The 23,979-nt window shown below is 50.6% G+C and overlaps 2 protein-coding genes across 3 annotated transcripts in view; one reads left to right on the forward strand and one right to left on the reverse strand.

The window, feature by feature from the left end:
- CASP9 (caspase 9) overlaps positions 1-7,846 on the forward strand; it is a 29,650-nt gene extending 21,804 nt beyond the window's left edge. For both annotated transcript variants that reach the window (XM_055138833.1, XM_004603653.2), the window contains exons 7-9: positions 3,389-3,568; positions 5,221-5,330; positions 6,932-7,846. In XM_055138833.1, the coding sequence (XP_054994808.1) occupies positions 3,389-3,568; positions 5,221-5,330; positions 6,932-7,024 (383 nt within the window). In that variant the 3' untranslated portion in view covers positions 7,025-7,846. The remainder of the gene's footprint in view (positions 1-3,388; positions 3,569-5,220; positions 5,331-6,931) is intronic.
- Positions 7,847-8,041: 195 nt separating this feature from the next.
- On the reverse strand, positions 8,042-22,075 carry LOC101537532 (chymotrypsin-like elastase family member 2A). The gene is made up of 8 exons (XM_055138834.1): positions 22,017-22,075; positions 21,465-21,553; positions 17,946-18,043; positions 16,125-16,253; positions 15,008-15,144; positions 14,427-14,572; positions 13,344-13,496; positions 8,042-8,418 (listed from the first exon to the last, which is right to left on the reverse strand). Exons 1-8 carry the CDS (start codon positions 22,054-22,056, stop codon positions 8,401-8,403), a joined length of 810 nt encoding a protein of 269 aa, XP_054994809.1. The 5' UTR covers positions 22,057-22,075; the 3' UTR covers positions 8,042-8,400.
- Positions 22,076-23,979: the final 1,904 nt, after the last annotated feature.

Below are 23,979 nucleotides of genomic sequence, written 5' to 3' on the forward strand. Positions count from 1 at the left end.
GCCCCGCTCAGGGGACCCCGCACCTGCGCCCTGCTCCTCTCTCTCCTGCTTGGTTTCCTTCCCAAACTCCAAACTCCAAACTCCAAACTCCTTCCCAAGCTCCAAACTGGATGTGGCCTTAGAGCACTATGACCCCCAAACCCCCCCCCCCCCCCCACCACCACCACCAAGACATAGAGAAGGCTCGGTGGTGGGCAGTACCTCAAAGATCAGGGGCCTTGAATGCCCAAGGAGCTGAGTTGGATCTGGGATACCACGTGGCCCCGAGCATTGCTGGGGTGGCCCTGCCTGGTGGCCCCCAGCACCACGGGGCCCCAGTGGCACTGTTATGGTTGCAGAGATAGTACAGTAGGCAGAAAAATTGGCTTGTATGTGACTGATCCGGGTTCGATTCCTGGCACCCAGTCTGTTACCCCGAGCACTGCCAGGAGTGATTCCTGAGTGCAGAGCCAGGAGTAAACCCTGAGCACCACTGGGTGTGTGGCCCCCAAATCAAAAAGTAAAAGGAAAGACTGGAGACAGACAGCCGTCTGCCACCTGTGAGCTCTGCCTCTCAGAGTGCTGACACGTGACTGGGCCTTATTTTGTTCTGTTTTGAGCCGTGTTGATATTTCATATGCAACAGGGAAGATACTGCAAACGAGCTCTTGCGGAGCACCCAGTCACAAAAGGGCCAGTGTTCGGGATACTGGCCGGTAAACGCAGGAGCGCTGAAAGTAGGTCACCTTCACTGAAAAACAACGGAGAAAAGACGTCAGAGGTGTGGAAAGCCTAGAGAGTGAAAACTCTGTCCATCCCTGTTCTTTTTCACGTTGGGGAGCTTCACCAGGTGGGGACCTGGAATGCTCCCAGTGTGGTGCTCTGGGATCAAACCCAGGGATGCTGTGTGCAAGGCCTGGGTTCTAGCCCCCTGAGCCACCTTGGGGACCTGGAGATAGTTCTGTTAACATTATGAGATTCCTTCCAGATTTCGGTCTCTGTTCACACACGTGCACGTGCGCGCACACACACACACACACACAGACACACACACACACATGCTCATACACACAGACACCCCCACACCCACACACACTGGTACACACTCACACACACACTTATTATTATTATTATTTTTTGGTTTTTGGGTCACACCCGGGGTTACTCCTGGCTCTGCACTCAGGAATTACCCCGGCGGTGCTCAGGGGACCATATGGGATGCTGGGATTAGAACCCGGGTCGGCTGCGTGCAAGGCAAATGCCCTACCCGATGTGCTATCGCTCCAGCCCTCACACACTCACACACACACTTATACACACTCACACACACATGCTCACATACACTCACACAGATTCACACACACACCCACATATACATTCACAAATACACACATTCACAAACACTCATACACACACACATAAACATACACACACTCACACCCACACTCACACACACATACACTTACATACACACAGATTCACACACACACCCACATATACATTCACAAATACACACATTCACAAACACTCATACACACACACATAAACATACACACACTCACACCCACACTCACACACACATACACTTACATACACACACATTCACACACCCACACACATATACACTCACATACACATACACTTACACACACACTCACATTCACACACATCACACCTACACATACATTCAGAAATACACACACTTACAAACACACACATAAACTTACACACACTCACACACACTCACGCACACACACATACACTTACATACACAAACACATTCACACACCCCACACACACCCACACACATACCCCACACACTCACACACACACTCACACACATGCACTTACACACACACACATACACACTTTTTTTTTTTTTTGCTTTTTGGGTCACACCTGGCGATGCACAGGGGTTACTCCTGGCTCTGCACTCAGGAATTACCCCTGGCGGTGCTCAGGGGACCATATGGGATGCTGGGATTTGAACCCGGGTCGGCCTCGTGCAAGGCAAACGCCCTACCCGCTGTGCTATCTCTCCAGCCCCCACTCATACACACTTTATCTGCCATCTAGTCATCGTCTGCCTACCTTAGATAGAACTGAATGTGTGGCCACAGTTCCTTGCTATGTTACTTTCTCCCTAGACCATCTTCCACCTGGCCCATCAAAGCCAGAAGAATTTTTCTAGTCAGTGGAAACAGGTGTTTCTCACCTGGGGGTTATCTGACCCCCTCCCGTGGATATACCCAGGATATTCCAGGGGTGCTACAGGTCAAAATCAAGTCAATGGGTGTTGAAACTAGCTGGTTGGAAGGGGTTGTGGGGGACACGAAGGAAACAAGTTCAGCAGGGACCATGTCAGAAGAAGGCAACAACGCATCTACTTTCTCCTCTTTGGATTTCCCTCTCTTGGCTACTATCTTATATAAATAAAATCCTATGAGGTGACTTTTTTTCCTTTCCAATTTTTTTTTTGGAGGGGCAAGGATAGGGAGGGGCTTCCATGCAAGCTCAGACATCCTGGGGGGTCACTCCTGGGCAATATTCGTCCACCCAGGCCAGGTGGTTTCAGGGTTCAGTGGTTTGAGGGCCCCTGGGGCTGGGCCTGGCGGTGCTTGAGGACCGGCTGCAGTGCTACAGGTGTCGAACTCGGGGTCTTGTGTGTGTAAGGTATAGACTCCATCCTCTGTCTGCCCAGGCCCGGTGTCTGGCTTCTCTCATTGATCGTGTTTCCAAGGCCTCACCATGCTGTTACGTCTTGGTACTTCATAGCTTTCTGAGCCTGGGTAACGTTCTGCTGGATGCAGCATCCTTTTTACCCGCTCACTGGCTGGACACTCGGTCGTATCTGTCTTTTGCCTTTTTTAAATAATGCTTTGAGATGTGTGTACATGGTTTTGTTTGAACGCCCATTGTTAATTCTCATAGACCTTTCTAGAACTTTTTAAAAATATCTCTATGAGTGTCTCCATCCCTCCCCGCACCAATTTTTATTCAATGAACCTATAAAAATTTTATCACAGGGGCTGGAGCGATAGCACAGCGGGCAGGGCATTTGCCTTGCACGTGGCCGACCCGGGTTTGATTCCCAGCATCCCATATGGTCCCCTGAGCACCGCCAGGAGTAATTCCTGGGTGTAGAGCCAGGAGTAACCCCTGTGCATCGCCGAGTGTGACCCATAAAACAAAATAAAATAAAATAAAACAAAAATTTCACCACAGGAAAACCAACACCTGAAGCCTCCGTTTCTGTTTGCTGCCCCTGTGTGTCCAGCACGGGGCCCTGACTCCCGAAGGAATCAGCCCGTCTCAGTGTGGGGACGGGTTGGGGGCCCCGAGAAGCCTGAGCTGGGGCTCTGCCCAGTGAGTCCCTGTGACCAGTGGGGTCTGTTTCTTTCCCCTGCAGAGCAGAAAGACTATGGGTTCCATGTGGACTCCACGTCCCCCGAAGACAGATCCCCTGGTGGTGACTCTGAGGCCGATGCTGCCCCATTCCAGGACGACGCAGGGACCTTCGACCAGCCCGATGCCGTGTCCAGTTTGCCCACGCCCAGCGACATCTTTGTGTCCTACTCCACCTTCCCAGGTGAGTGTCTGGGGGAGCTTCACCTCCCGGCCACCGAGGGGCTGCCATGTCCTGAGCCAAAGTACCGGCTGGGAGTCTAGCTTCTCCATCCCACCTTCTGTGTGACCCTGAGCAAGTTACCCCACCTCTCTGAGCCTCGGAAGTACAAGGCACCCAGGATGCAGACTTTCGGCTGTCCCCATTCCTCATAAATATATATATATATATATATGCATATATATACATACATACATATCACTGTATCACTGTCATCCTGTTGTTCATCAGTTTGCTTGAGCGGGCGCCAGTAATGTCTCCATTCGTCCCTGTCATATGCTAGTGTAGCCCAATGTTGTATTGGGGGCTCTTTCAGGATCAGGAGAATGAGGACCATCATTGTTACTGTTTTTGACATATCAAATATGCCACGGGTAGCTTGCCAGGCTCTACCATGCGGGCAGAATACTCTCAGTAGCTTGCCAGGCTCTCCGAGAGGGATGGAGGCTTTTGGGGCGGCCTCTAATAGCCTTTACAGGTGTTCCCAGTCTAACGAATATAAGCTTTTGGTCGATATATATATATATATATATGTATACACACACATATATGCATACATATATCCAGAGACTTAAAAAGCAAGCTCCCGGAAGTGCACGGTCACTTCGAGGCCACGCAATATCTTATAGCCTACTTCTCCCTCTGGGAGAACCTGGCAAACTACTGGGAGCTTCCTGCCCACATGGGAGAGCCTCGCAAGGTCTCCATTGTGTATGAATATGCCAAAACCAGTAACAAGCTGAGTCTCATTCCTCTGACCCTGAAAGAGCCTCCAGTATGGCATTGTTGGAAGGACAAGTAGAGAGAGGCTTCTAAAATCTCAGGGCTTGGACGAATAGAGACATTACTGAGACCGCTCGAGAAATTCGATGATCAGTGGGATGATGCTGATGCTGATGCATGCATATATATATATATATATATATATATATATATATATATATACACACACACATATACATATATATTGGCTTTCCTGGGGATGCACAGGCGTTACTCTTGGCTCTGCACTCAGAAATTACTCCTGGCAGTGCTCAGGGGACCATATGAGATGCTGGGGATCGAACCGGGTCAGCCGTGTACAATGCAAATGCCCTCCCAGCTTTACTATCTCTCGGCACCCCCCATTCCTCATATTTGTATGCTCCCCAGATTCCCCCTCTGCCCCACTCATTCTTCTCCCTTCTTTAAAGTGAGAAGTTATCTTAGGGGTCATCATGGGGGTTAGCAGGTAGCAGGGGTCGTCATCACTGGCACCTGGCAGGTATGACCAGTGTTCATTTCCTTCCTTGTTTTTTCCCTGGGGGCCCCCACAGCCAGCAGTGCTGCTCGTGGGGGGCCATGAGGTGCCAGGGATGGAGCCCAGAGCTCCCGCATGCTTGGTCTGTTCCCAGGCGCTCTGAGGCATCCCACCCCACATTTCCTCTCTTGCGCCAGTCACTTGGCTTCTCTGGGCCTCAGTTTTCCGTTTGGGAAAGCCCCCTTGGGAGGTGGAGGCGCGCTGGGTCAGGTCAAGGGTGGGACAGGGCAGTGGCTGCCTCCTCTCGGGGGCGTGAGTGGTCGGAGTCGGGCCGGCTGCGGCTCCCCGGGTCAGTGTGGCCTTTCTCCTTCCCCAGGCTTCGTCTCCTGGAGGAACACCAGGAGCGGGTCCTGGTACGTGGAGACCCTGGACAGCGTCTTTGAGCAGTGGGCGCCCTTGGAAGACCTGCAGACGCTCCTGCTCCGGGTGAGCACTGTCCTCTGCGGGCTGGGGTGCCGGCGGGTGGGCCCATGCGCAGAGAGGCATGAGGGGCGAGACACCTCTTGTCGGCATCTGCGTCTCCCGGGGCAGCCAGTGCTTTTGCTTCACTGAAGGCAAGATGTAATTGTCGCCAGCGTCCCTGGGCCTGGACCCAGAGGGCTGCATCCTACTCCCTGAGGCCCCCGGGGGTATGTGCTCCCTAGCCTGGCCCCAACACTCACCCGGTGGTAGCAGGGTAGGGAAGGCTCCACGGTCAGAGGATGGCATCCCAGAAAACAGCCTGCAGGGCCTGGCTCTGCCCACCCCCCACTCACCACTGTGCGGTCTTTTACTCTTTGTGTGTATGTGTGTGTGGGGGGAGGTGTGTGGGGGATCACATTTAATGGTGCTTGGGGCTTACTCTTGCCTCTGTGTTCATGGATGACGCTCAGGGGACTATGTGGAGTTTCAAGGACTGAACTGGAGTCAGCTGTGTGCCAGTGCCTTATCCTGGCGTTATCTCTCCTGTTCCTAGTCTTCTGTTTTTTGTTTTGTCTTTTTGCTTTTTGGGTCACACCCAGCGATGCTCAGGGGTCACTCCTGGCTCTGCACTCAGGAATTAACTCGTGGCGGTGCTCGGGGGACCATGTGGGATTCTGGGAATCAAACCCGGGTCGGCCGCGTGCGAGGCAAATGCCCTACCCGCTGTGCTATCTCTCCAGCCCCAAGTCTTCCGTTCTTGACCCTCAAGAACCAAGAATCCTGTTAGCACATCCCCTTCCTGGGTGGGCCTGGCGAAGGCAGCAGAAAGAAGGCCTGGGAAGGTCCTGCCGTCCCTTGCTGCCCTGCCAGTGTTCTTCCAGGGGCCTCTGCACGGGCCTTTTTTACGCTGCTCAGGTGTTTAGTGCCGAGGAAGGACTTGTGGGCACTGGCCCTGCTCCTTCCTCAGGGAGCCGCGCCTCTCTGGTCGGCAGAGCAGGGGGAGGAGCGGAAAGCAAGTGCTCACACACAGCACACCTCCAGGGGGCGCCAGCCTGCCATGTCCCTGGGCAAGTGAGCCTCCGCAGCTGTCTGGGGCCCTGTGCTGTGGGGTTGAGGGGTCCCCTTCAGGGTTAAGCAGCACCCTGGGGACTCTCAGCTTTTCTCCAAAAACCTTTTCATCAAACATGAAGCTTATGAATTTGGGAATTTTGAAATTTGGAATTTTCTTTGTTGTTGTTTGTTTTGGGGCAACACCTGGCAATCCTCAGGGCCCACTCCTGGCTCTGAGCTCAGGAATCACTCCTGGTGCGCTTCGGGGGACTTTATGGAATTTCGGGGATCCAGTCGGGGTCAGGTGTGTGTGTGTGTGTGTGTGTGTGTGTGTGTGTGTGTGTGTGTGTGTGTGTGTGTGTGTGTGTAAGCCTGTCAAGGCAGGCTTCAGCCCCTGAAATTTGGAACTTTCCAAGGCTGAAGTCGAGATGCTGCTCTTTTTACTCTTCCCTTTGAGGGGGGCTGTGGTTGGAACTTTTGCCTCTTTTGGTCTTACTGCTCCCAGGGCCAGCCCCTCTCTGGACGTCTCCCTGTAGTCAGGAGAACTCACTGACACCCCCATTCTGTGTCCACAGGTCGCAGATGCTGTGTCGGAGAAAGGGGTTTACAAACAGATTCCTGGCTGTTTCAATTTCCTCCGGAAAAGACTTTTCTTTAAAACAAAATGAGGCCAGGATCCTCCACCTGCCTGCGTTTCTTCTACCCCAGACCTTCCTATTTTAGGCCGTGGGAGGCGGGATGTCCCCACAATTGAGCAAATGCCAAAAATTGCTATTTTGCTCTCTGATGGATTCGGAGCCCGTGGAGGGTCTGCTTGTACCCGGTGGGGCTGCCACAGGCCTTTCGTGGCATCCCAGCGATGGAGGAAGAAGAGGAGTGGAGCATTGTCTTGCACAGAGCGCCTCAGCCCCAGCCCCCGGACTCTGGGGCCACTCTTTGCTCTGGCCAGCCTGGCACTGCTGGTGTCTGTAGAGCCTTTACCCACTGGATGCCATGGCACAGTTCGAGTCGTGCTGACTGAAAGGTCTTTGGATGTTGCCACTTTTCCCCTGGGAGGCAGGGTCCCCCACTGGAGAACCACCGGATTTTCTCTAGATAAATCTAGCTTCAGACAAACCAGCTACTCTCTTCAGTCAGCAGGTCTGGAGCAGGGAGTCTGGATAGCTGGAATCTGTGAGGTTTTAAAAACAACTCATTTTCCCAGATTGTGTGTGTATGTAAACATACACATACATATACATGTGTATATATATACATATATATATACACACACACACACACATACATATACCAGTGGTGCTCAGGCCTTATTCCTAGCTCTGTGCTCAAGGCTCACTACTGGCAGTGCTCAGGGGGCCATATATGGTACTGGGATCTAACTGGACTCAGCTGCAAGCAAGGCAAGCTCCTTAGCCTCTGTACTATTTTTCTCTGGCTCCCCAAGTATTGCAATGTTCTTTAAAAATAAACTGTAGATGATTACAAGTTCTCTTGAGCCTGGGTTCGCCTTACATTTTGGGTTCTAACCTTTGCTCTCCCTCATTAAGGAGGATTTTTTTTTTTTTTTGCCATGTGATTGGAGATCAAACCCAGACCAACTTTGGCTTTTTTTGGAACACATTTCCCCATATCTTAATCCATGTAAGCCCTGCCCCTACCCCCCCCCCCCCCCGCCCCACCCCGGCCCCCACCTTCGGGGTAGAACCTGTGTTCTGAGAGGTTAAGTCACTTGTCTGGGGGGACAGCAGTTAGCTGGTGGGGTGACAGGACTAGACTGGGGTCCTCAGAGTCTGGCCTGTGCCCCCAGGTGCCTTCCCAGTAGGACTGCAGAGCAGCAGGTGGGGGTGCTGGGGGGAGTGAGAGGTGGGGCGCCCCCAGAGAGACCCTCGTCCCTGGCCTATTGGGTGCTGTCAGGGTCCTGGACATCGTTTGATGTGTTAAGAAGACTCTTGCCCAACTGTGATTTCTGTGGTTGTCACTTTATTATTATTGCTCTTTTCTTCCTGCGACCTTTCCACGTCCGCAGCGGTCACCGGCGCGTCTCTTAGTTGTTTGCCATTGCCTGTAGGACACCCAGGAGAAGAGAGTCAGTTTCAGACCCGCTTGTTAGCTACTTCCTACTGAGCTCCTGGCCCTCACAGAGGACCTCTGCCGAGCAGCTCCCACCCGAGGGCGTTGTAATGACGCTTGGGAAAAACACTGACCCGAAGGGGCTTCCTGTAAGGAAGGGCTCAGCCCGGAGTCCGGAGTTAGGGCACAGGGTGAGGGTGAGACTGTGACCCTCTACGCCTTATACGCCAACTGAATGGATGGGCTTGTTTCTAGATATCACTTGTTTCTTACGGGGGCGGGGAGGGGGGAGAGCCCGCCCCCACGTGTTAGCAGCCACTGCTGTTCACCAGCTTCTGTTCCCCTTTGTCTCTAGGCTGAGGCTCACACCTGTTTTCAGAAGTTTTTTGTGGGCATTCTAAGACGCTAGCACCGTGACCAGCCTCAGAATGCTGGGTTTCTTTTTGTTTTGTTTTGGGCCACACCTGGCGATGTCCCAGAGTTACTCCAGGCTGTACAGTCAGGAATTACTCCTGGCGGGCTTGGGGAACCATATGGGATGCCGGGGATTGAACCCAGGTTAGAAAATGCCCGACTAGCTGTACTATGGCTGTGGCCCCAGAATGCTGGGTTTCTGGAGCACCGGCCTCAGAGCATCGTGCAAGAATGAATGTCCAAGGGCATTCACTGCAGCAGTGGGTGTGGGAGATAGGAAAACAGACGAAAGCCTCATTCACTGCAGCCGTGCTCTGAGTCAGTGACGGCTGTTCTGAAGGGTGACATCGATACTCATCTGAGATATAAAACAGGACACGGTTGGAAGCGAAAAATAACTAAGTTGCAGAACAGTATAAAGAATTAAAAAAAAAACCCTACTTTTGACTAGACCTAGGCATATTGATGGTGTATGTTGATTCTTTCTATGTGCATTCAAAGTCTGGCAGACTTCAAGATCTGGACGGTTAGAGATTATGTTTGGGGGGCTGGAATTAGACATATAAAACGAGGGGAAGGTTTCTGCCTTTTCATTTGATCCACTTCTCTATTTGAAAAAAAAAACTTTTTAATGGAAATTCCAAAACTAAAAACTGAGCTGGGGAGAGTTGCGGACCAGCTTGGGAAAAACACTGTGGTGCTGTCATGCCGTGGACATTCGCAGGGCGGGTGAGCCCCCGTGCACCTGTCTCCCCCTTTGGTGCCTTTTGTTGGCAGCATCCCCAGCTGGGCTCGTCATCTGTCTGGCTTTGTCCAGGCAGGTGCTCCCACGTGGAGAGCCCTGGACCAGGACCACGCAAGGGTTCACTAAGCCCTTCTGCAGTTGTCAGGGTGGCCGCTACTAGGGGGTTGGTGGCTGGACAGCTGGTCGCCTGCCCCTGCCACTCCTGGACCTTGCTCCCGGACATATGTGCCTGTGTGGGTTGCTGCCAGCCCCGAGCACAGGGCTCTGCCTAGCTGCCTCCAAGACCTGCTTTCCCTGTTGAATCCCGCCGACATATGGTCACGATTTTGACTGTAGCCTGCACTGTTGAGCTTGTGACTGGGGCTGGGAACAGCTGACGGTGGGACTGAAAAATCAGGGCAGTTGCCCCTGGTCCCTGCTTTGGGCCTACAAGGTGTTGCCAGACCAGCTGCCTGGTGACTGATGTGGCAGCCAATGCTGGAAGAGAGCCTGGAAGAGTTGGGAAAGGGCCTTGAAGCATTTTGCTAGCTAGTTCCTTAAAGGCTGGTGGCACTTTTTTGTGTGTGTGTGTGGTGGTGGTGGTGGTGGTGGTGTGGAGGGACACCCAGCTGTGCTCAGGGCTTTCAAGGATAACACCTAGCAGTGCTCAGGGGACCATATGGGATGCCAGGGATCAAACGTGGATTGGCTGCAATCAAGGCCAATACCCTACCCACTGTGTTATCGCTCCAGCCCTGACGGGTGGCCTTTTAAAAGCTGGACTTGACTGGGCTCTGCCGAGAGGAGTCAGGATTATCCTCCTAGTTTAGCAATGAAAAAAAGACAACCTATTTTCTTCTCAATTTCACTTTCTTTTTCCCCTCCAATAAACGTTCCAGAGATCGCTGGTGTCTGTGACCACTTGTTGGCAAGGAGACTCCAGCAGACAGACAAATGAGCAAAATGCCGCAGATATTAGGGGGGACTGGGTGGTGGCCACCTGCTTGTTTTGACAGTGCCGTTTGACGGGAGAGTTTTCCCTCTGCAGCCACATGCTCGTGGCTGCGGCTTCCTACTTGATTTTATAGCAAAGTATTGTTTTGATTCAATGGAACAGTTCTCTTCGGATTACACTTAAAATAAAGCGATCAGACGCCAGCTTTCCTTCACAGGGGGCCCTGCCACAAACACTGCAGCTCCCACTTGCTCTGACTTCAAAAAAAATGGGGAGGAGTCGTGTTAGGTCAAGTCCCAATTCACAGAGAAGCAAACTGCTGCCAGGAGTTGGGTGAAATGCACCCTCAGCCATAGGCCCTCTTCCTTCGACATCCATCATGAGTCCAAGTGCTCCCAGTTCTGCTCTCCTCCTTCTTTTTTTTTTGGGGGGGGCTGCACCTGTCAATGCTTGGGAGCTACTCCAGCTCTGTGCTCAGGGGAACATGCAGGCCCGGGACAAACCCTGGGAATTCTGTATGTGGAGGATGTGCTCCAGCTCACTGAGCCTCTTCCTGGTCCTCCCCTCCCCCTTTCCTGTGACATCTCCAGCACGTGCTTCAGATGATATCCATGGCTGCTCCTGGTGTGGTGCCATGCATGCCTGCCCTTTTGAGCCAGCTTCCAAAATTAGTGTGTTTTGGTTTTGTTTTATTTTGGTTTTTTTTTTTGGGGGGGACTATACCTGGTGATGCTCAGGGACCTGGTGGGCTTGGGAGACCATATGTGGTGCTGTGGCTAGAACCATCTTGGCCACATGAAAGGCAAGTGCCTTAGACACTGTACTAGCTCTCCAGACCCACAAGTATAGTTTTTTAAAAATTAGATAATTTTTTTTGGTCTTTTTGGGTCACACCTAGAAATGCTCAGGGGTTGGTTATTCCTGGCTTTGTACTCAGGAATTACTCCTGGTGGTGTTCGGGGACTATATGGGATGCCTGGGATTGAACTCAGGTCAGCCGCGTGCAAGGCAAACGCCCTCCCTGCTGTGCTATTGCTCTGGTCCCCCCCAAAATGAAATAATTTTTATCATTGTATCACTGTCATCTCGTTGCTCATCAATTTGCTTGGGCGGGCACCAGTAATGACTCCATTGTTGTTACTGTTTTTGGCATATCAAATATGCCATAGGTATCTTACCAGGCTCTGCCATGTGGGCAAGATACTCTTGGTAACTTGCCGGGATCTCTGAGAAGAGCAGAAGAATTGAACCTGGTCGGCCTTATGCAAGGCAAGTGCCTTACCTGCTGTGCTATCGCTCCAGCCCAAATAATTTTTATAGTTATTTAAAATATACATTGATGGTTGAAGACAACAGGAATTGAGAACTGGCATGGAAGCTTATGAGGTTCTGGTTTAGAGCTCATGGGAGACAGGGTGTTTCATGCAGACAGTCACGAAATGGGGGGGTCACATCAGACCTACTCGCCTACTCTAAAATAGAAAGTTCTGGGTGGAGGAACAGGCTCAAAGAGCTGGAGTGCACTCTCTGCATGCAGGAGTCCTGGCGTGGATCCCTAGCACTGCATGGTCCGCTGAGCACTGTCAGGAGGGACTCCTGAACACGGAGTCAGGAGTAGCCCCTGAGCACTTCAGGACGTGGTTCCAAAACAGGAAGAAGAGATTCCAGGAGGCCAGGGTGAAAGTAGAGCAGGGAAGGCATTTGCCTTGCCTGCAGCTGATTTGAGTTCCATTCCCAGCATCCCATATGGTCCCTGAGCACTGCCAGGAGTAATTAAGGAGTGCAGAGCCAGGAGTAAGCCCTGAACATTTCCAGGTGTGACCCCAAAACAACAACAACAACAACATTTCAAAAGCAACAACAAAAATTTCCATATCACTGGCAATCTCCTAGTTTTGGGAAAACTGAGATGGTAGGTCACCTGACAGAATAACAAGGGGAGAATTATTATTATTAGTCTTTGGAGACTAATTTTTCATAACGAGAGTTATTGTGGTGATCTCAAGTGATCAGGTTTTGGGCATTGCTGTCAATATGACTATTTAGGGACCAGAGAGCACAGCAGGTCGGACCCTTGCCTTGCACACAGTCAGCTGGGGTTTGATATCCCTGAGACCCCCTACGGTCTCCTGAGCCCTGTTAGGAGTAGATCCCTGAGTGCAGAACCAGGAGTGATCCCTGACCACCCCCCTCTGCACCAAAAGAAAATGATTACTGTTCTGAGCATTGAATAGTGGGTCTGAGCTGACACATAGAGAGGCAAAAATATCCCACAGAAGTCCTAAGGAACCTATTTTGTATGAAGCTAGGGGTCAAACCCAGATCACATGCACACAAGGTATGTACATCCTTTCCTGTTCAGTCTCACAGCACACCAGAACCCACCCTTCCTGTTTGAGGAGTCTCGTCTGTTTTTTTTCTTTCTTTGTTTTTTTTTCTGCTTTTTGGGTCACACCTGGTGATGCACAGGGGTTACTCCTGGCTCTGCACTCAGGAATTACTCCTGGTGGTGCTCAAGGGACCATATGGGATGCTGGGAATAAAATCCAGGTCGGCCGTGTGCAAGGCAAACGCCCTACCTACTGTGCTATCACTCCAGCCCCTCTCCTCTGTTTTCAACCTCTTTCGTCAAGACTGCCCTCTGTGCCATGACACTTGACCCACACAGAAATTGTGGAGCCCCAGGAGGATGCCTGGTGGGGCTCCTCTAGGGGGCTCCTGCCTGCTCTGAGGAGGGAGGAGTGGGTTCGTAGACATCAGTAGTAGGAACTGCCCTGATGGGGCCAGGGTTGGGCCCGGAGGCCCAGGTTTGCCTGGTTCTTACCGTGTTGATCCAGTCAATGTAGTCAGAGACACGAGTGAAGACAGAGGGCTTATGGTAGTAGTTGCAGCCAAGGGAGGACCCGAAGCTCACCACGCCGTGCACTTCCCACTGGCCGTTGGCGGCCTGGCAGTTCAGTGGTCCACCAGAGTCTCCCTGAGGAAGGTGAGAGTTCTGTCAGGGGGAGCCTGGGAGCCGGGGGAGGGGTCATCTGCTTGTGTATCAGGGTTAGCACATTTGCATCGTGCTAATCAGGTCTGCTGATATTGTGCCACGCTCTCTGAGGCCAACCCTGGTCACAACTCAAGATGGCACCATGATGTCAACAAGAGGAGACATTGGTTATTTCTGTGTGCCAGGACTGGGGCGAAGCATTTTGTATGCTTTGTCTCACTTCATCCTCACCAAAAACTGGGTGGTCAGTGGTTTGAGCGTGCCCATTTCACAGGTGAGGGGGAGCCCTCAGAGGTGGTAATATGCCCGAGGTTGTCCAGGTGGTGAGAGAAGGACCAGGATTAAAAATGTCACCCCCTTCACTTCCTCCCAGCAGGAAAAAGGTTCCAGGGGAGCAGCCTGCCTTGGCAGAGTTTTGGGGCACAGCGTGACCTGAAGCAAGTGTGAAGTTCTTTTCTGCTCTGTCCCCAACCTGCTACAACATCGGGCACGTTGCACTGCCTTTAGGTTAAGGCCCTGCATCCAGGAAGATTGTGGCAAGCAGGAAAGGACAGTGAGCGGATGGTGGGAGTCAGTCAACAGATGCGTTTGAAGTTTCCTTAGAACGGGCCCACCCCAGAGACCAGATTGTTTGCATGGATCCCTTCACAGAGCAGAGAGTAAGAGATGAGGGCAGGAGAGTCTTCCATGAGACCCAAGGAGGGGCTGCTCAGCAGGGCGAGAGGTGGACACTACAAGGAGAATCTTAAGACATTTCCTCTGGACACTCTGAGGTCGAAGCTCAAGGCCTCAACTTTATGGCACTATTGGTGTTTCTGCCAGGAGGTAGGCGGACAGGCTCTGGGACCCCGAGGACCTCCCCAGCATCACCCCCTTTAGTTGTGGAGGGTGCTCCTGACCATGTGCACTCACATTGCAGCTGGAGATCACGCCATCACCCCCGGCGCAGATCATGTTGGTCTTCACGGTGCTGCCCCACCAGCCAGGGCTGGAGCAGGTGGCATAGTCCACGACCAGCAGCTGACCCTGCTGCATGATGTCAGGAGATGCTCCGTTGGCTGCATGAGAGCAGAGAAAAGTCAGGGTAGGGACAGAAGGACTTTATCTGAGAAGAAAAGAACCAACGAGGTTGATGGCCGGCTCCTTCCTTTCTGATTCCTCTTACTGCTGGTCAGACCTGGGGTTGCAATGGGAACAGCCACGTTTGTCCGCACTGTGTCCTCACAGGTGCTTGGGTCAAGGATAAACGCCCGACTTAAGCTAGACTAAGCATCTGCTTCCCCTGGAAAACTAGGACCAAAAAAATAATCCCAGGCCAAAAGGTGACCTGCAGATGTCTCTCAGTGGCTTCTATTTCCTTCAAGGGACAGAAAGATAAAAGAGCTCTGCCAAGAAGAGACGTCTTCAGGGGTTGGGAAGAGCACCTCTGGCAGGGTGGGGGGCACCTCCCCACCGGACCCCCCTAAGCTGCAAGGCTTCCAGGATCTACTTACTCTGCAGCCTTCCCCAGCCAGTGACAAAGCAGCTGTAGTTGTTGGGGAGGATGGCGCCGGCGGGTGGGAGGCAGGCCAGCTGGATCTTGTCGCTCAGAGTGACAGGCTTGGCCAGTTTGAGCAGGGCAATGTCGTTTCTGGGGTGGCAAAGAGGCAAGCGATAAAGATGGGTGCTGCTTCCTACTGCGATCTCAGCCCCGGCTAGGCGTCAGTCTTCCCGATATTGGGTTGGAGTAGAGCAACGGGGGTGAAACTTCAAGGCTGTGTTTTATCCCTGGTGGAGCTCAGAGTCCTAAATTCCCCCAAGCCCTTTCAGGGGAATATTTATCCTTGGGGGGGTGGGGGGTGGGATTTGGGCCACACGTGGTGGTGTTCAGGGCTTACTCCTGGCTCTGTGCTCAGGGATCACTCCTGGTGGTGCTCAGGGCACCATTTGCAGTGCTGGGGATTAAACCACTCCCCCGCCCCCCCTCCAGCATCTCTCCTTCTTCTTGAAGGAGGAAGCCTTCAAGGTGATGAAGCCCAGCCACTCTCTATTTGCAGCTTCCAGAGGAGCCCTGGGTGATAATCTCCCCGCTGAGCCTCATCAGAACTAGGATCATTCCTGAACGATGACAATAATTGCTGGTTGCTGCTTTAAGCTAGTAAATTGACCCTGGTCATCTTCCTGTATAAGCCCCCCTCACCAACCCCCAGCTATCTTATGGAGTATCAAGGACTTTTGAAAATGTAAAAGGCCAAACTAGGAGGGGGCTGAGGTTGGGGGAAGGTAGGAGGGTCTGTGTCCTGCTCCGGGGTCAGTACTGGGAACTCCAGACCCATCCCTTCGTCCAGCAGGGCTTGACATGGAATAAGCACACAGTCAGTGGGGTCCAGGTTGGAACCTGCCCCTTAACCTGTAGAGCCTCAAGCAGCTCTGACATGTTGTGTCCCTCCCGGGATGCTCCCACTCCTCCCTCCCAAGCGTCCTTGGGGTACCCCACTTCTGAAGAGCCCAGTTCCTTCCCCTCCCTGCAGGAGGAATGAGGAGGAGCTGAGGGCCCATCGCCTTCTGTGAGACACCCCTTGCTTTCTACCCCTGCCACCCCCACCCTCAGTGCACCCAGACAGCAGGTACCCTTTGGAGAGCTGGCTGGGGTTCCACTTCTCGTGCACCACGAGCTTGGAGACACTGATGGCCATGGAGCCGGGCTCGTTGGTGGACAGGCTGTGCCGTCCCACCATCACGCGGTAGGTTCTGGAGGAGCTGGAGCACAGAGATCAAGGGCAGAGACGTCAATGGACCAGCTGAGGGACAACAGGCCAACAGGGAAAACAGGCCAACAGGGACAACAGGCCAACAGGGACAACAGGCTAACAGGGACAACAGGCCAACAGGGACAACAGGCCTTTCCTTTCCGAACACCCCCCCTCCCCAGGGCTTACTCCTGGCTCTGTGCTCAGGGATCACTCCTGGTGGTGCTCAGGGCACCATAGGCAGTGCTGGAGAGACAGGGACTCTCCAGGGCATGATCTCCAGAGGTCTGGCTTTGGCCAGTACCAGGATGGGCTCATGGGAGCAACAGCACTGCTACATAAACCACCAGGTTGGGGTTGGGACTTGCCCCTCCTGGGGCAGCCCATCAAGCACCGTCACCAACAACTGGATCGCAGGTCCTTGGATAATGTCAGTTTGCTCTATGTCATCTTTCCCATAGTTCTTTCCTGGGCACGGGTGGGCTCCCAAGCAATGTTCAGAGGACCTCAGAGGTGATTCACAGCCAACTGGTTGGTGGTTCAGTACAAAGGCCGGAGGCTGCCGTACTTTTAGGGCCCTGAGGTTCTGGGGAGACTTGGGCCAGCCTGGAGTTTCTTGGGTGTTCAGGCCACACACCTCCTGGTGCTGGGAATCAAACCTGAGTCAGGCACTTACTAGGCATGCATCCTAATGCCTGCTCCCGTTAGAGTCTTGAGGAGAAAAAAACAGATCCTAGCCAAGGACCTGGTTGGTTTTATGATATATCCTTTCACCTGCAGTTTCCAAGAAACTATTGATGGTGCTAAGAGAGGGCTAACTGTATAATAATTTTCACTATGTATAAGCACAAAGCAGAATTAGAAAGTGTAGCGCTATAAACGCAGTTGTGATGGGGAACATGAAGTGGACCGAGAGAAAATAGCAGTTTTCCTCTCAAAGGCATCTCCTAGTTTAAGCTCCCACCTCTCATATTCACATCAGATGGGAAACCGAGGCTGAGAGAGGTGCGACTAGCCCTTACAGCTTGCTAGTGAGAATTCAGAACTGAAAACTGGGATTCCTGACCCCCACATCTAACGTCTTCCCTCCCGCCTCACAGAGCTTATAACTAGGCTGGGAGGACAGAGAACTGCCTGGCAGCGAGATTCTCCCTCACCCGAGGGGCCCTCCAAAGACCGCTCCAAGACAGGCAGAGGCAGAAAGGAGAGGAGGGAAAGTTCAACAATGTCCCAGAAGCTTTTCTTTCCCATGGGCCTTGGGGCTAACAGTCCACTTCCATTACTAAGCACAGACTCTGCTATGTCTCGTCTCATGTAATCTGCACTCAGTTCTGCAACCTGCATATATATAATGGGTGGAGAAGGTGGGTATGAAGAAATAATTTGTTTCACTCAAGAGAAACCCAGCTCCAAATCTGGACACCACATCTGGGACCCCTAGACGGTAGACCAGGAGCTTCTCCTGCTCCCATATCTTCTCTCAGTGGGTTGAGCCATAGGTCCATTCAATTTGCATTAGGTGATAACCCACCTGTTAACCAACAGGCTGAGCTAGAGATCCACTAGTGCTGCTTTCTTTGCCAGGCGGGTGGTTAACTTGCAAGCTTCTTTATAGAGGCTGACTTAGGCTACTGGGGCTCCAGTTCTTGGAGCAGAGCACTGGTCAGGTGGGGAGGATTGGCATGGCCAGGGACTCAGTTACCTGATGCAGTGGGCAGCTGTCAGGACCCAGTTGTTGGCCACCAGGGAACCTCCGCAGGTGTGGCGCCACTGTCCTCTGTTGTCATACTGCAGGGACACCTGGGAAGAAGGACAGGTGCTCTGGAGACTGGCAGAGACCAGCCTCCTCAGCATCCTTAAGGCAGGGCTCAGAAGGCATGCTCGGTAATCAAGTCTCTCTCTCTCTCTCTCTCTCTATATATATATATATATATATGTATATGTGTGTGTATTTGCTTTTTGAATCACATCTGGCGATGCACAGGGGTTACTCCTGGCTCTGCACTCAGGAATTACTCCTGGCAGTGCTCAGGGGACCATATGGGATGCTGGGAATGGAACCCGGGTTGGCCACGTGCAAGGCAAATGCTCTACCCGCTGTACTATCGCTCCAGACCCAAGTGTCAATAATTTAACCTGCCACAGCAATATAAAAACGATAAAGATGTTAGCATGGCTAGAGAGATAGTGGAGGGGGTAAGGCTCTTGCCTTGCAATTGACCAACCATGCTTGGGACCTCAGCACCCCATAGGGTCCTCTAAGCCCACCAGAGGTGACCCCTTTTTGCAGAGCATAAGTACTCCTCAGAACTGTCAGGTGTGGCCTAATAACCCACCAAAAGAAAAACCCAAACCAGACCTTAACACAAAAACCCTCAAAGAACAAAATACCCCAAAACTTCAGAGCACGACTCAAAAATCAGATTTGAATATTTTTTTCAACATGATTTGTCAGGGTTCTCCCAATCTTGAGGATTTTCTTCAGATATAAAAGATAAGCCTTTGGCTCCTAAAAGACCATGATCCCGATGCCTAATGACCACTTTCAGCACCCAACAGCTTCTTGCAGAAATGCCTCTAGACTGTGAACTAAGATACAGCCCCATGCCGTCCCAAGAGGGGAAAGGTTTTTCTCTCTCTGCCTTTCCTTTCCTGGCTGTGTGGCGACCGCCATCTTATAGAGCCCACTAAGCGGAGGTATGAGCTTGCAGTGACTCGACTTCTGGCAGAAATTTCTCTGGACTTAATTACTAAAATACCTGTAATCCAAAACCTCATATGCTCTTCATTCTCAGTAACAAAAAACAAATTATCAAATGATGCCTTTTCGGCAGGTCTGATTTTTTAAGGAAAATTTCAAATAATAATAGTGAGTTTTCTGTTGAGATATTGAATGTAATCAAAGTAAAAAGAAAGTAAAGTGAAAATCATCGCCACACACGAGGGAGTGGAGGGTGTGGGTTGGGAGGTATACTGGGGTTTTTGGTGGTGAAACATGTGCACTGGTGAAGGGATGGGTGTTTGATCATTGTGTGACTGAGACTTAAGCCTGAAAGCTTTGTAACTTTTCTCACGGTGATTAAATAAAACATTTAAAAAAGGGGAAAAAAGATAAGCCTTTGATTAATAACTGCTCTCTTGCCATTCCAAGCATTAGATAATTTATTTGGAGGGGCACATCCCTGGTTTGGAGGCTATTCCAGACTTGGTGCTCAGGGGTTCATCCTGGCAGGGCTGGGGACCATGTGATGTTGGCTATCGAACCGGTGCTCTGGCATGCAGAGCAAGCACGCTGCTCCAATCCTGTGAACCGCCCCCCTGGCTGGTAGATTGATTGATTCTTAAGGACACTTAAAATTAGAAAAACATTTTAAAAGATACAGGAAAGGATGTCCCACTTGAAAATCCTAAACTGGGCAAGAACCCCTCTACAGAAGCGAATATGGAAAATTACACTTTAGGCAGCAAAGTGTGGCCCCCAAACCATGGCGGGAAGCAGGTTTGAATCCTTACTTACTCTTCTTTAGGCTAACGGGGTGGCAGTTACATAAACTTCCTGAACCTGTGTTATCTGGGAAATGGGATTATAATAATGTTCACCACGTAAGGTTCTAGGGATGACTAAGAATCACCATTTCTGGCACTTCCAATGTATAATGACTTGAGTAGCAGTCAGGTACCAGACATCATTCTGTGCTCAGAATGTGAATCCGCACCAGTGCGCATGACAGTCACAGCAAATCCACCAGCCTCTATCCTCATGCCCATTTCACAGAGGAGTAAACTAGGGCAGGCATTTGGACATTTAGGCCAAAGGAGCTGCTAGATACACTTTTAAACATAAGGATCACTGCCGAGAAGGCAGTCGCTGCTGCTCCTGGTGCTTCTCAGCCTGGCTGTGCACATCTGATGTTTCAGAGCTCAGGCCTGGCGGTTTCTCAGAGGCACCTGGGCTTCCCTAAGAACTGCTCATGGAACCATGTGGTTTGGGGATTGAACTCAGGGCCTCACGCATGCAAGGCATGGGTTCTATACCTGTCTTTTTACAACCAACTTTTCACAACCAACATTGTTTTTGCTTTGTTTTTAGGTCCATACCTGGAGGTGCTCAGGTGCTACTCATCTTGGCTCAAGGCTTAGGGGTTATTCCTGGCAGTGCTGGGGATAGAATCCAGGCCTTTTACATGCGAAGCATATACTCTCTCTGTCCTGGCAGTGAGCTTTTTAATTAGTTTCAACCAAGGTACATAAGAACTATCTAACTAGATTATAATTATTATTTTCTTTTGCTTTTTGGGTCACATCTGGCGATGCAAGGGGGTCACTCCTGGCTCTGCACTCAGGAATTACCCCTGGCGCTTCTCATCCCATATGGGATGCTGGGACTTGAACCAGGGTTGGCCGCGTGCAAGGCAAACTCCCTACCCACTGTGCTATTGCTTCAGCCCCCTAACTGTATTATTTATGTCAGTGTTGGTCTCACATATTTAATTTTGGGAAATCCTACCACTAGCAGGTTCACTGTGCCCCTGGCCTACCCAGCACTTTAATCTTGATATCATGTGGTTAGTTCAAGGTAAGGAAATATTTGCCTTGGTTGGTAACATTGATTTGCCTATAGTTAAGAATTAATTTGCAAGACTGGGGAGATGGCTCGAAGGGCTGCAGTGCATTGCTTGTAAGCAGGAGAGTAGGGTTCAATTCCTGGCACTACACGGTCTCCTAAGTACTGGGAAATGTGACCCCCCAAGCCCCCAAGCCAGCAAGCAAAAACACTGATTTTGAGCCAGGAATGCAGCTCAGTAGCGGAACGCTTTGCCTTGCATGTGTGAAAACCTGGGTTAAAAAATAAATTAATTAATTAATAAAAACACAGTAATTTCATAAATATCCTTGGTTGGTTCATTCTGGAACCATGTAGATATTTAAATACATGGTGATGAATGGTTCATAAAATAGCAGAAATCTGTAGGCAAGGCTCTGGTTGGTCAATAGCATAACAGTGTGAGTTTACATGTATGAAGGTGGGGTGGGAGCTGACTCTTTAGTAGGCTGGAAGGGTTGGCACCAAGACCATGGAAATCAATCTTACTGGGGAATTTCTCACTTTCCTTCGGAGTCCCCATCAACCCTCATTCTTGCCAGTGCAGAGTGGAGGGCAGGTTGGGGGAAGGCCGGTCAGATAGAAAGTGAGGGAAGAAGGTCAGAGTAGGTGACTCACCTGCCAGGGCCAGCTGTTGGGTCTCACATCTTCACCCCCAACAACCCTGGGCAGGTGGGGCTCGTAGGTGGGAATCCCACAGCTGAGAGCTGTGGAAAGAGGAAGAGTTGTGAGTCTAGGAAGCAATGTTCCTCACCATGTAACCTACACTTGTACATCTCCAGGCCCCGGATTGGAAAGCCCCCTTCCGGAAGGATCCCAGGAGGCAGCCCCCCTTCATTCCACTTCTCTGGAACTTCACTTTTCATTCTTTCTTTCTTTTTTTTTTTTTGGCTTTTTGGATCACACCCTGCGATGCTCAGGGATTACTTCTGGCTCTACACTCAGGAATTACTCCTGGCAGTGCTTGGGGGACCATATGGACCATATGGGATGCCAGGGATTGAACCCGGGTCGGCCGTGTGCAAGGAAAATGCCCTACCCACTGTACTATCGCTCCTGTCCCAGCTTCACCTTTCTTATCACCATAGGATGAGTCCAGGGGAGCAGGGGGCATCCACCCCTAGGTCCAACAGGGGATTGGAAAAATGGCATCTGGATGGCAGGGCTTACCTCCAGCCACGAAGGCAGACAACAGCACGACCGTGATCATGGTGAGCGGTAGAAGTCTTCTAAGTATGGCTCTAGGTAAGGCCCTGCATTTATGGGAAGACTTATCATGCAGAGATATACTAAGTATACACAAGATGGGGATTTTCTCAGAGTCCATGGAAAAAAGGACCTCTGTTCAAATATACATATAAATATATTTATATGTATATTTATATGCTATTTTTTACCCAATGGTCACCCTGGAAATATTGGGGAAAATGCCAAAGGCAGATACTGAAATAATGAATTTGATTTTTCAAGAAATTATATGTTAAGTCAGAGTTTCCTACACCTCTCCCTTGGTGTGTGTGTTAGGGGGATCCTCGGGGCAGAGAACTTCAGATGCAACTGGGGGTACTTTTTTCACTAAAGGAAGATATATTTTTAGGGGGGCATGAAGTAATTTTTTTCTGAAAAAAATGGTAGGCAAAATGAGTTTTGGAACTTATTCCGTGTTAGGGGAAAAGAAAAGTATTGGTTGTTGGTCCTTGGACCTTGATGTTTTCAGAAAAAAGATGAAGTTGTTGTGCTGAAAATCAGCATTTTTAGGCGGGTGGCTCTCAGGGGGCTGGTGTTGCCGTCTGGAGGAAAATGGGGCAATGCCTGAAGACATTTTCAGTGTCATGAGTGAGGCCAGGGTACTATTGGCATTTAGTGGAGACATACTAGAGAGGCTATTACACATCCTGCAAAGCACACGATTATTATCACAAGGAATTATCCTGTCCCAATGCCAATGTCAATGACCTGGGTGAGAAGTTAACCCACTTCAATGAAATGGGAAGAAATTTTCTCCCAATTGGTTTTGTAACATTGTGGTAAGAATTTATGAATTTGATTTTCATCACCTAGTGATGCTCATGGGATATTCTTGGCTCTTCACTCAGGAATTATTGCTGGTGGAGTTTGGGAAACCAATATGCGGTACCAGGGATCCAGCGCAGATCAACTGCATCAAGGCAAGCACCTTGCCCAGTATACTGTCTCGCCAGCATCGGTGGCAAGGATTTAAACTACACAGGAATCATGGTTACCCAGAAACACAAGACAGAGATGCTCAGTTGGATCTGGCAGTCCCAGCATTGGGGTAAAAGAGAAAATGCTGGCAGAACAGATGCAAATATATTATGTATATATAGGTGTGTGTGTGTGTGTGTGTGTGTGTGTGTGTGTGTTGGGGGGGGCATACCTGACAGTGCTCAGGGCCTACTCCTGGTGGTACTTGGGGAACCATATGAGGTTCCAGAGATAGAAATCAGGTTGGTTGTGTGTAAGGCAAGTGCCCTACCCACTGTGCTATCTTTCTGGCCCTGACAATATTTTGTACATTTTCTTAATACAACAGTAGTTTGTACTTCCTCAATAGCTTTGTCTTTCAAACAGGGTCAAAACAGAAAATCTTTGTAGGAAGGGGACTGACATTCATCAAACTTCATATGTGTGTAGTCATATCTAACTGAAGCCTTACAAAATTTGAGTGGAGGGTTTCCTATCACACAAGGAAGCTGAGACTCAGAGAAATAAAGTGGTTTGCTCAAATCATGCAGCTTCTAAGTGGTAGAATGGCAATCCTACTATAGGTTTGTCAGATTTCAAAGCTCCATGTACTTGATAGCACTGGAAATGGTATTCTGGATCTCTTCCCAGTAACCTCTTCCCAGTGGTCTTCAACCACCAATCCATGGGGTGTTGCTGGCTCAAGGTGTAAAAATATTGAATAACGCTAAAATAAACTTGTTTTTTGTGGGAAAGGGCGGAGAGAAAGAAGACTTCTGACTCACTTCCTTTCTCTTTTCTTTCTTTCTTTCTTTCTTTCTTTCTTTCTTTCTTTCTTTCTTTCTTTCTTTCTTTCTTTCTTTCTTTCTTTCTTTCTTTCTTTCTTTCTTTCTTTCTTTCTTTCCCACTCTCGGTGATGCTCAGGGCT

The sequence above is a fragment of the Sorex araneus genome, chromosome 5, assembly GCF_027595985.1.
Source record: "Sorex araneus isolate mSorAra2 chromosome 5, mSorAra2.pri, whole genome shotgun sequence".
Taxonomy (NCBI): Eukaryota; Metazoa; Chordata; class Mammalia; order Eulipotyphla; family Soricidae; genus Sorex; species Sorex araneus.